Genomic DNA, 12011 nt, shown 5'->3' on the forward strand with positions numbered 1-12011 from the left:
GTATCCCAACACAACAGGTTTGTTTACCAGAAGAATCTGAAATCAACCCAGTGCCTTCCTGTTTCATCAACTGGTAATAATGGGCCAGGCCATGCTTTAGTAATCAGGAGATGGATAGGGGTGCAAAAGGAGTTTTGGCAGTCGGGACTGAAAGCTTACCTGGATCAAAGGAGAATATTTAACAGTGCAGTTGCTGCAGATTCAATTAGGACTAATGACAAATCTGCTTCTTTCTCAATCTTATTTTCAGAAATATTATTAGCACTGCAACTGCTGCTCAGCAGCTCCCAGTCAGCTCTTCAGCCCCCGGCACAGCAGTGGTGGCTGCACAATGCAGCCGCTGAAACGAGAAATCAGCAGTTTGTAATGGGCTCTCCAACCAAAATTAAACACCGATTTCCTGGCTTGCAGTCAGATGGTTAGCATCCAGGCTGGACCAGAGGAATTCTGGCTTGGACTTTGATGTTACCAAGGTTGTGGTTTGTTGATTTTTCACTCCTTGGAGAATGTGCTGTACAAACAAGGTGTTTGATGTGTAGCTTGCCCTGGTGGACTGTGGGTGGGAACACAGACAGTGTGTCCCTGCAGGGCAGACTCACCGAGCTGTACTTTGGGGCACCTGTACAGCTGTGGCTCTTTCTAGGAACACAGAGTTTCTCAGCAGGAGTGAGCATTCTGGATGTACAGAGCAAAGTGTTTTGTCTGTGGCATTGAGTTCAGGGTAAGCACACAGCAGCCATGAATGGGCATCACCAACAAAGGGAGCTGAAATTCATTTTAAATGTCTTTTCTGAGACGTGGCCCTTCACTTTTGAGTTACAGGGAAGTTTCTGTATCTGTTCAGTGGGATCCTTTACCTTTTGGCAGACAGTGATGTACTCCACCAGCAATCCAGCATTTGAGGATTTCTGGTTTTCATTATGAGATCCCCACCTGCAGTGCTGTGGCTCCAGCTCTGGAGCCCTCAGCACAGGAGATGTATGAACCTGTTGGAGTGTGGCTAAAGGAGGCCACAACAGTAATTAGAGTGGGGAACCCCTCTGCTGTGAGGACAGACTGAAAGAGTTGTGGTCGTTCAGCCTGGAGGAGAGAACATTCCAGGTCAGGTCGTTTGGGGCTCCGAGCAACCTGCTCTAGTTGCGGCTGTCCCTGCTCACTGCAGCGGGATTGGACTGGATGAGCTTTATGGATCCCTTCCAACCCAAATCAGTTGGTGATTGTATTTTTCCCTTTCTCTCACCAGAGCCCTGGCTGCCCATCTCCCAGCTGAGAGGACCAGGGTGCTTTTGCTGCATTGCTGGTGGCTCAGGGACACAGACAGCTCCAGGTTGCCTTTGCCCCAGGTTCCTGCTTTACTCCTTCTCCAGCTGCTCTTACTGACCTGACCGTGCTCAGTGACTGGCTGGGAGGTAGCTTGGCAGGACAGATGCAGCTGATGCTGTAGACTGTTTAGGTGATGTGTGGAACACATGGCCTTGCCTGAAAGAGGAATATTTTTTTCACAAAACTACAGCAAGGGAAGAGCTTCAGCAGCCCAACGCAGACCTGAGTAGCTCTGTGGTGTTATCCAGCCTTGGAGAGGCTCTCCTCACCATCAGGTGACCTCTTTTCTCCCTTGGAAGGAAGGTGGCTGTCCAACCCAGCAGCCTGCTTGCAGTTTCTCATGACCCTGTGTCAGATCATTCCCCTCTCTGCTGGTTTCTGTGCCTTGGTTTGTGTTCAAGAGTTCAACAGAAAAGGAATCTTCATGTAGAGGCTCCCGCAGGCAGGAACTAAGTTTCTCAAGGGGTTCTTTGATGTGGTTTTTGTCACCTTCAACACTGCTAAAGTATCAAGGGAGAGTTTGCATTTTCTGGTAGAATTCTCCAGATCTTTCCTTAATAGCTCTTCTGTTCTGTGCTGCTGCTCAATGGCATTAGTGCTGAGACTATAGTTGAAGCACTAACCACCTTAAACATCAGCCCTCAGCCCTGATATTCAGGTTCTGCTGGAATTAGGAGTCAACTCTGCAAACAGCTCTCGAAAAGAGGGACCTGATTGCCCCAGTCCCACTGACTCCAGTCGTCCAGTAGGATTCATCAGCCCTTGAGCTGGGCACTGCCCACTGCAGTAATTGTCCTGGGGCTTGGGAACAACGCCCTGAAGGAAGCAGACAAGGAGCAGTAAGCTGAGGCTGAAGCAACCCACGAAGCAGAAAGGATCGACTCTGTTAGGAGCTGATTGCATGGAGCTAATGAATTATTTTGAGGCAAAAGAAGAAATTAAATGTGTGCTGAAAGCTGGCAGATCAGCAAATGGGCTGTGGGTTTTTATCCATTTTACATTTCAAAATGCTGAAATAAAGGATGTCTCAGGGTGAAACCCCATTAAGAAATAATGCTCTGAGTGGGGAAACAAGGGCCTGGTTAACAGGAAAAAGGGACCTGGTTTCTCTTCCCAGAGCACCAGGGAACAGCCTCAGTGTCACAGGGTAAGTCATTGCTGGGTCCTGATGCTAGGGGACAGAGCAGGAGCAGAGTCCAGGCCTGACAGTTGCCTGGTGGGAGACAGGAAGGCAAGGACTTGGCTTTTCCACCCTGAGCTTGGTGCAGGATGGTGGTGCCACATACCTTGACAGCCTCACAGGGTGGTGGCAGTGTGGTCAGGGCATCTTGCTGGTGCTGGAGGAAAATGTCAGGCGTGTAATTCCATAAGTGAAGTCCTTGGGATCCCAGAGTTCCCATTTCAGGGCAACTTCTGTCCCTACCTCAGAGGCAGCCCTTACCTCGCTGTCTATTCTCAGACCCTGGGAAGACCCTTCCAGATATCACTGTGGTGACTCTTGGTACATCCTGGTCATTTACCAAAAAATCCTGTGGTGAAGTTTAATCATTCCCTGTTGTCTGCTCATGGTGTGATGGCTCCCTGTGAGCAGCCTGCAAATGTACTCTTTAGTTCAAGCACACAGTGGGGCAGCACTGGAGCACAGGGTTGGCATGATGTGTGGCGATGGTGGTATGCAGTGGGCTGGTGTTGGCATGCTACATGGTGATGTTGGCATGCCATGAGTAGGTGTGAACATGCCATGGGGTGATTGCTGTTATACCATGGGGTGATGATGATGTGTCGTGGTGTTGGTAGGCAGTGAGGTGATATTTGCTGTTATGCCGTGGGGTGATGTTGGCATGCCGTGGGGTGATGATGCCGTGGGGTGATGTTGGCATGCTGTGGGGTGATGTTGGCATGCTGTGGGGTGATGTTGATGTCGTGGGGTGGTGCCAGGCTACTGCTGTCCGAGGTGCTGGGCCCTGTGCCCCGGGTTTACAGTTCTGGCCCCTCTCTGCAGTACCCTTGTGGCCCTCCTGAAGATGCTCAGTGTTGAGGGCTGCCATCAAGCATGAGCAGGAGTGGCTATGGACTGGTGATATCCTGAGAGCAGCATGCTTGACCCTGCACTCTGGTCCCACCTGCTCACTGGGGGACTCGTGTGGCTCCTCCTTGGGCCACCCCTGGCTACAGTGAATTCCTTTTTCTGTTTGCTCTCTTGAGGAATCAATACCAAGCATGTCCAAGGAGCAGCAGCTTTTGTTCTCACCTGCAGAGGGAAAGCTGGGCTGTCTGGGAACCCCTCTGCAGGCACTGCCTCAGCTGGGCAGGTGAGCAGTGCCTGAGCCCCATGGCTGATGGCTGCTCAGAGGGAAGCAGCAGCAGGTTCCTCTCTGCTCCATTCCCAGGGGTGCATTTCAGAGGGGACCTTGCTTTGCTGCTTTGTGTCTGTGAGCCAAGCTGCTGAGTCTGTTCCCTGGCATGCAGTCCACACTGCTCCTTACACAGAGGAATACGATAAAATAGCTTCCTCCCCCTCATGCTGCTACTGAAAAACAGGGATGGGGAAAAAATAATCCCTCAGCCCCTGCCCTGCTTGTGGTGATAAGAGCAACGCAAGCACTTTGTTAAAGGAGGCAGCCAAGGCAATTACATTTTTTGCTAAACAAAGATGGTTCAGAGCTTCCTGCATTGTGGATGTTTTCTCAGTCGTCTTGCACCAAATTTGTTGCAGCAGCAAGGCCACAGAGTTTGCCTTGACTCCCCTCACTACCAAAATAAATGTACAGGGCAGGATTGTTCCACTGAGCAGCCGTGAGTGGGGAGAGAGAAGAAGGAAGGAGATGGTACATGCCGACAGCTCTAAACTGAATGCGGTGAGGATTGCTATGTATGAGAGAGTTCAGGGGGGAAAGAGGAGGAGGAGGAGGTTGGAGAGGCAGCCAAAGCGCGCAGATGGCAAGAGCCAAGCTGAAGAATTCCCCTTCAGAGAGCAATTCCCATGTAAAAACTGTCCCACCAGCAACGACAGAAGATGTCCATGGGGTGAGCCCCTTGTTACCAGCTCGGAGGATGGGATCCTTGGGGAGTGATGTCGGACAAAGGTATTGCAGGACCGCAGTGATGCGTGGGGCTTTGGGTGTGTGTGGGGGGAGGAAACACCTTTTATCTTTTAAATGAGGGAGAAAAGGATTAGTGCCACCCTGGGCTGGAGGGATGATGGATCAAATCCTGCCACTAGCGATGTTAAAGAGCCACACCAGCTCCAAAGTTGTGTTATGAAAGAGGCAGCTGGAGCAGAAAAAAGGCTAGCTCCTTTAAATTTTTGATGAGTGCTTGGGTGGTTTTGTTGGGGGTTTTGTTTTGATATGTCCAAAGCATGTCTGAACAGCTGCCCTGAGTCTGTGGGGCTGCCACCCAACACTGCTCACTTGCACTGCGCCTTATCTGTGCAGTACAAGGCTGAAGCTTATTTCCCCTGTGAACGCCACAGCGTGCACGGTACCTCAGCACCATGTTTGCATGGCAGAAGAGATGCTCAGCCTCTCATCTGAGGAATAATTTATTTACAACTGCAAAAAAAAAAGAAAAGAAAAGAAAAGAATGCTGCAGCCTCTTCCTGCAAGCACACAGCTGATGTGTGGAGAGGGAAATGGGCTCTGGTTGTCAGGAGGATGAAAACGCTTTCCTTTGCTCCTGAATCACAGTGTTTCGGGTCCCCTAGTTACGAGGAGGGTGCATCTGTCAGCAATTCAGTTCTTGTTCTGCTCATTTCATTTTCTGTTTCATTCTCCCCCATCTATTCAGCCTTTCAGCCCATCCATGCTGTCTTCCTTCTTGGCACCAACTGCCTTCCCTGTGACTGTGTACTGTACATCTTCTAGGATGTAATCTGCTGCTGTTTCCAGCTCCGCTTTCCAGGGCAAATTACTGCTGTAAGAAAGCTTCTGCTCACCAAATTCTACTTGTTTGGCTTTGGATTGGAAGGAATTAAACACTTTGGCTTCAGAACCTTGCTGTGTTTCCCTGGGAGGCTGGGGGGTGGATGGCAACAAGCCAGGACTAGCAGGTGTGGTCCCCACTGGGGAAGCCGAGGGGGGAGGTGTGCGTTGCGGGAGTGAGGCAGGGACATCAGCATGGTCCTTCCCTCGGTGCTGGGCTCTCTCCAGATCTGGGAGGCAGAGTCTTGGTGCACTTGCAGAACTGAGGGTGCATGTCTTGGTCTGATGGGTGGTGTGTCAGCTCTCCAGATGGCACTGGTGCCAGTTCTCTGGTGAGCAGACACTTGGATCTTGTGGGTCGTTGCTTTCTGACTTCGTCAGGCGAGAGCTTGCATGTGTGGAGAGCTGCGAATGGGCAGCGTGTGGGTGCATTGGAGCTAAATCTGTGAAGCTTATGTGGTCTCAGCATGTTTGACAAGCAATCTGTATCTTCTCCCATGATTGATCAGACTGCTCTCATTCTGGTTTTATGTCTTGCTTTCATTGCTTCAAAGAAACATCAAAGATTGACCTGTTCTGGGGGCACCTCCATCTCTGAGGGCATGTCCTGAACACTGCTGGTGGTGAAGCTTAGTTCCTTCCCCCTGCTCTTTCAGGTACTGTTGATGTACCCCTCGTGACAATACCCACTAATTAGCCATGAATAAAGACCCTAGAGAGGCTTCTCTCCTGTGCTCAGGAGCTTGGCAGGTTCCAGCTCAGGGCCAGACAGCCAAACTTTATCCCAGGGCTGAGCGTGGCACAAAGGAGGGATGCTGCAGAATGTCACTGGATCCTGGGGGGACAAGAGACAGTAATTCCCCAAACTGCACAGCTGCAGGGTTTTAGTGGAGCCTTGCCAGGAGGCCAAGCACTCAGAGCACACCAGGGTGCTTCAGGGCTTTATAAAAGAAACCAGCTCCCTGGGTTTCACCAGAATCCCAGGTGCATTGCTGCAGTCTTAAGGAACTGATGCTGCTGAGAGGCAGAGAAGTGGCAACACTTTTGCACTCCTCTGGCAGCGGGCAGAGCCCTGTGAGCTGCCGCTTGCGGTGTCTGAATCCCCAGCTGCCAGGCTCTCTTCCTTCTGTGTGCTGCTTCCCAACAGTGGAGCTGACAATTAAGATTGAGATTTGTGCTCTTCCCTCTCACTGCCTGTGCGCAGGCAACAAAGGCAGGAAGATTGCTGTGGAAGGGATGAATAGCATGGCTGAGTGGCTTTGTCTCCTCCAAAGCCAGACACAAGCAGCGTTATCAAGTTAGCAGCGACAATTGTCACTGGGAGTTTGGGAGTGCAGTTGCCAGGTTATGATGGAATAAGATTCTGGGTTTCAGGATGTTCTCAGGGATGCAAACGAATTCTTTAGATGATTGAAGCCAGAGAAGTTTATTCTCACCTACTTTATTTACCTCCTTACTCTTAGTCATTGCAGCATCTCAAAGCTCTTAGGCGTTCCCAGTCAAAACAGGAGGAAAGGATTTGAATTGATCTGGAAAGAAACGGCTCACAGACATATGTGATTGCACACCTGGAGGGAAAAAGGGAGTCCAGGGCTTGCCCTGGCTATGCCCACTCTTTCCTGTGGATGGGGAGCTGTGGGCACACTGGGACTGGCACAGCTGCTCATCATAGAATCATAGAATGCCAGGTCGGAAGGAACCCCAAGGATCATCTGGTCCAACCTTTCTAGGCAATAGTGCAGTTGAAATGAGCTGGCCCAGCACCCTGGCAAGCTGTGTCTTCAAACTGTCCCATGTAGGAGAATCCACTGCTTCCCCTGGGAGATGATTGCAATGTCTGACTGTTCTCATGGGGAACAATTTTCTTCAGGAATCCAATCAGAATATCCCCAGCAGTAACTTGTCCCCATCACCCCTTGTCTTCTCCGTGTGACTCCTTGTAAGAAGGGAGTCTCCATCCTCCTGGTAGCCACCTTTCATCTACTGGTACATAGGAATAAGGTCTCCTGTAAGCCTCCTCTTCTCAAAGCTGAGCAAACCCAGTTCTCTCAGCCTTTCTTCATATGTCAGGTCCTGTGGAAGTTGCTCCCACTGAAGATGCTTGGAGCTGCTTCTGTGCATCAGGGGCTGCTCTGAGAGAAGGATGCAACCAGGGCAGGCTCCTGGGCACTTTGGAGAGTGCTGTCAGCCCTGCTGCCTGAGTGCCAGATCTCTCCTGGAACACAGCAATCTTGCATTGGGAGCAAGGTGTGAAGGATTGAGTCTTTCCCCTAGGAGCTGGGCTTTTCCTGAGGCAGGTTGGTCCCATGTGCTTTATGTTGGGGGAGATCTGAAAGGAAAAGGTGTGAAGGGAACAAAGTCATCGAAAAACCGAGTGCTGAGCGGTGCTCTCCATTGAGTGGCCCTGGGTTTGGGAGGGAGCTGGGGGCAGGCATGAGGATGTGTAAATATCTGTGTTTGGATCCCATCTCATGGGCTGGTGATCTTGCTGTGATCCTGGGGATTAGGGTTTAAAACACAAACATTTTTACAAGATAATCACGTCCTGTTTATGCAGCTCTGCTGGAAGCAGGGGAAGCTCTGAGCACTACCTATCCTGGGGCACACTGATACTCTTAAGGGATTTCAGACCTTGAGGTATTTGATTTTGGAGCTCTGCCCTAAGCCCTGGGAGGGCTGGAGGCTGATAGTGCTGCGTGTCCCCTCTGTGCCCCACGTTTCCACTCTTGTCTCCGAGTCTCTCTTGCTGAGCTGCCAATAGCTGAAATCTGAACTGCTGAGGTTGGGGACAAAAAATTAGCATTGCAGAAAAGTTGAGTTTGGAGAAGAGCTCTGGAGGGCTCCAGTCCAACCCCTTGTCAAAGCTGGACTAACTTCAAAGTTGGCTCAGCTGGCTCAGGACCAGCCCTGCTGAGTTCGAACATCTCCCAGGCTGGGGATTTCTGTTTCTCTGGGTGCTGGGCTTGATCATCCTCAAGATGAATAGTTTTTCCTTTGCTGTATCTTGTACCTGTTCCCCCTTGTCCATTTGCTGCATGCATCCAAGAGGAGGCTGACTACACCTCACCCATCAGGTAGCAAAGGCCAGCAGTTAGATCCTTGCCTCCCCTTCTCTTCTTCAGCCTGCACAGTCCCACCTGGCTCAGCCTTGCCTTGTCTCTCAGTTGAGATATTTTTAGCAGGAATAAATGGGACTCAGTTTCAGCCATGTTATAGGCAACAAGGTAGCTGGAGCCTACTTAGTGAGAAGCAGCAGCCCTTGGCTAGGGTGAGCTTAGTGCAATGTTTCTTGGAGGTGAAGCTCTTTGGAGAGCAAGGAAGGTAGCTCAGTGTCTGAATACCTCAGTGTCTGAATACCCCAGTGTCTGAAACCAGCTTCTGACCAATGGGTGTTTGCTTCTCCATGGGGCAGTGAGACCTCAACAAGCAGGTCTCACTGAATGTGTTTTCATCACCTGGAAAGGTCCAGCCTGGCCATTAAAAGCTTTACCTCCCACTCTGCCCTTGCAGCCATATTTCCGGGTGATGGTCTCCATCACAGGTTGCTACAGCAAGTGCCTGGGTTCAGCTTGTGTTGTTGGATCCCCTCCTGGGGGAACAATAAGTCAAGAGCTTATTTATTGATTTAACAAAAGCTTTTGCCAACCAAGAGCTTTTGGAGATGTGTCTCTTTCTTCAGTGAACAGCATCGGCTGATTTGCCACTTCAGCTTTTGGTGAGGTGAAAATACTGTGGCAGGAACTTCCCAAGTGGGGTTTGCCCACATCTCCCCTTGCCAACATTCATGGTCCAGCCTCAGTTCTTTTCCTGCTTCTCTCTTAGCTGCCTGATGAGGGTTTGTATCAGAAATCTGAGGAATATTGAGGTCAGGGGTATTGGGAGGATTTCTGTGTCTGTGCCAGACCTAGCTCCTGCAATTCTCTCTGAGCTGGGACCATCTGTACCACACTGTGAAGGTGGCACTGCTATGTTTCCTCGAAATGGGTAGGAACTGGCATCACTGCAGGCTGGGTCTCTGCAGAAGCCTTCATGGAGCAGACTTGAAAGAGAGCCCAGGGGTTCTGGAGGGTTTAACTTGCAACATGCTTTGCCCAAAGAGGTTGTGGATGTGCCCTCCCTGGAAGTGGCCAAGGATGGGTTGGATGAGGCTTTGAGCAACCTGCTCTTGTGGAAGGTGTCCCTGCCCATGGCAGGGGTGTTGGAACTGGATGATCTTTAAAATCCCTCCAACCCAAACCATTCTGTGGTTCTGTGATCCCCTTTCCTCTGGCTGGGCTAGGCTGCCCCTCGTGGGGACATGTTTCTGGTGGTGAGTATCCTTGTGTGGAGAGTGCTGAGTCCACCTCAGGGTTCACTGTACTGACAGGGTGGTGACATTCAGCAGTGGCTGCCTGAACTGCAGCATGCTATCTCCAAGCATTCTCCCAGCAGCTGGCAAACCATGGGCTGGTCTCAGAGCTGGGGTTCAACCACCCAGCCAGGCTGTGTGTCATGGGAAGGTAGCCTCTCCTCACAGCCTTGGGTCTAGCTTCCTTGGGCTGCTCTTCCAGGCACCATCCTACAGCTAAGAGGGGGGTGGCACTGCTCACATGCCCTTTCACCAGGGCACTTCTTACCCACGTAGCAGAGGGCATTGCTGTGTGATGCTGAGCATGCTTTCAGTGTAGGATCGCTACAAGGAGCAGGCAGAGGGCTGGGTTGCTGCTCCCCCTTTATGAGGGCAGTATGCAAATGCTCTGCTTGATCCTGATGAACGGGAAAGGATCCCAGATCCTGCTGCCAGCACAGCGAGCTGACAGCTGGCATCCTTCACACTAAACAGAGCCATCCGTAAACACAGCCAGGGACTCCAGCCCGGGCTGTGGTGTGGGGGCTTCAGCCTGGCTGCTGCTTCTGCTCACCCAGAGCTGCCCTGGAATGGCCCCCTAAGGGCAATGAAGCTGGTGCAGGTTGGATATTAGGAAACATTTCTTCACAGAAAGGGTTCCCAGGTATTGGAACAGGCTGCCCAGGGAGGTGGTGGAGTCACTGTCCATGGAGGGATTTAGAAGACACGTGGATGTGGTGCTGAGGGATGTGGTTTAGGGGTAATCTTAGCAGTAGTGGTGAGATTGTGAGCTCTAGGTGAGTGGTTGGACTTGATCTCAAAGGTTTCTGTCAGCCTCAACAGTTCTATGGTTCTAAGGGTCTTGAGAACAAGTCTTCTGGAGAGTGGCTGAGGGAGCTGGGGTTGTTTAATCTGCAGAAAAGGAGGCTGAGGGGAGACCTCACTGCTCTCTACAACTGCCTGAAAGGAAATTCCAGTGAGGTGGGGTTGATATCTTCTTCCAGGTCACAAGTGGATAGGACAAGAGGAAATGGCATCAAGTTGTGCCAGGTGAGATTTAGGTTAGACATCAGGAAAAGCTTCTGTACCAAAAGGGTTCTCAAAGCCTGGAGCAGGCTGCCCAGGGAAGTGGTTGAATCACCATCCCTAGATGCATTCAAAAGCTTTCTAGATGTGGTGCTCAAGGGTATGGTGTAGCAGTGTCCCTGGCAGAGTTAGAAAGTGTTTGCATTTGGGGACCTTGATGGTCTTTTCCAACCATGGTGATTCTGTATGTGATTCTCTGCTCATCCTTCCTGCTTTGTACCCACACAGGGACTAGACCCACATCACCATGACCCTGGCAAGGCTTAGCTCTGAGCTTCCTCCTGCTGGTTTCAGATGTGTTTCAGTGGCTGGTCCTGCATTTGTGGTCCCTGTCCTGCAAATCCCTGTCCCCAGGCACTCTTGGGCAGAAAGCCTCTGGGGTTGGGGTAATGGTAACCCTTGAGCTAGCAGAGCTGCAGCCATGTGTCTGAGGGGAGCAGGCTGGGTTCCTCCCACGGCTGCTTGGTGAGATACCAAAGCCACTGAAAAACTCAGTGCCCTACATAGGCACTGACACCAGACAAGGAGCCTCTCCTAAGGGTGCCTACACTCCAGACTTGGGCTTTTGCTCTGTTTGTTTTAGATCCCTCATTCCCAGTCAAGTGCTACCAGGGCATGGCATTATCATTATCCTTCTCCAGTGGAGGCTTTCCTGCCTGCAGTGGAAGCAGGATGCCAGGCATGGCCATTTGTCTGAGCTGACACCAGCTGCCAATCTGTCCACTGGGGTTATGTGGGACTGTGATGGAGTGGGGTCCCACAGCCCTACTCCAAGCTCATGCACAGTCCTTCTTCTGCATGGCTCAACCACTTGACAGGGCTGCAGGGATTCATTTAGCTCATTAGGAAAGGCCAGGAGATGTGCCTTGCTGCCCAGTTCAAGAAGGACAGGGAACTGCTGGAAAGAGTCCAATGAAAGACCATGAGGATGCTGAGAGAATTGGAGCATCAGTGTGAGGAGGAAAGGCTGAGAGCCCTGGGGCTGTTTAGCCTGGAGGGGAGCAGACTGGGAGGGAATATGCTCAATGCTCAGCAAGAGCTAAAGGATGGAAGACAAGAAGATGGGGCCAGACTCTCTTCAGTGACAGGACAAGGGGCAATGGCACAAACTGGAACCCAGGAGGTTCCATCTGAACAGGAAGAGAAATTTCTGTGGTGTGAGGGTGCTGGAGCCCTGGAGCAGGCTGCCCAGAGAGGCTGTGGAATCTCCTGTGATCCTGGGCAATCTGCTGTGGGTGCCCTGCTTTAGCAGTGGGTTTGGACTAGATGATCTCCAGAGGTCCCTTCTAACTCCTACTATTCTGTGGACATCAGAACAGCATCTGTAGGGCTTTTTTCCCCTCCCCAGCAAG

At 51.3% G+C, this 12011-nt stretch overlaps 1 protein-coding gene across 6 annotated transcripts in view; it reads left to right on the plus strand.

The window, feature by feature from the left end:
- The window catches only part of KCNT1 (potassium sodium-activated channel subfamily T member 1), a 99963-nt gene that overhangs the window by 38953 nt on the left and 48999 nt on the right, over positions 1–12011 (plus strand). For 5 of the 6 annotated variants that reach the window (XM_068155845.1, XM_068155849.1, XM_068155846.1 and 2 more), the window contains exon 1: positions 4039–4409. The exons of the other annotated variant lie outside the window; for it this stretch is intronic. In XM_068155845.1, coding sequence (XP_068011946.1) covers positions 4198–4409 — 212 coding nt within the window. In that variant the 5' untranslated portion in view covers positions 4039–4197. Of the gene's footprint in view, positions 1–4038; positions 4410–12011 lie in introns of those variants that run through there. 6 annotated transcript variants of the gene reach the window in all.

Source organism: Melanerpes formicivorus, unplaced genomic scaffold, assembly GCF_026170545.1.
Source record: "Melanerpes formicivorus ecotype bairdi unplaced genomic scaffold, bMelFor1.0.p_v2 SCAF_33, whole genome shotgun sequence".
Lineage (NCBI taxonomy): Eukaryota > Metazoa > Chordata > Aves > Piciformes > Picidae > Melanerpes > Melanerpes formicivorus.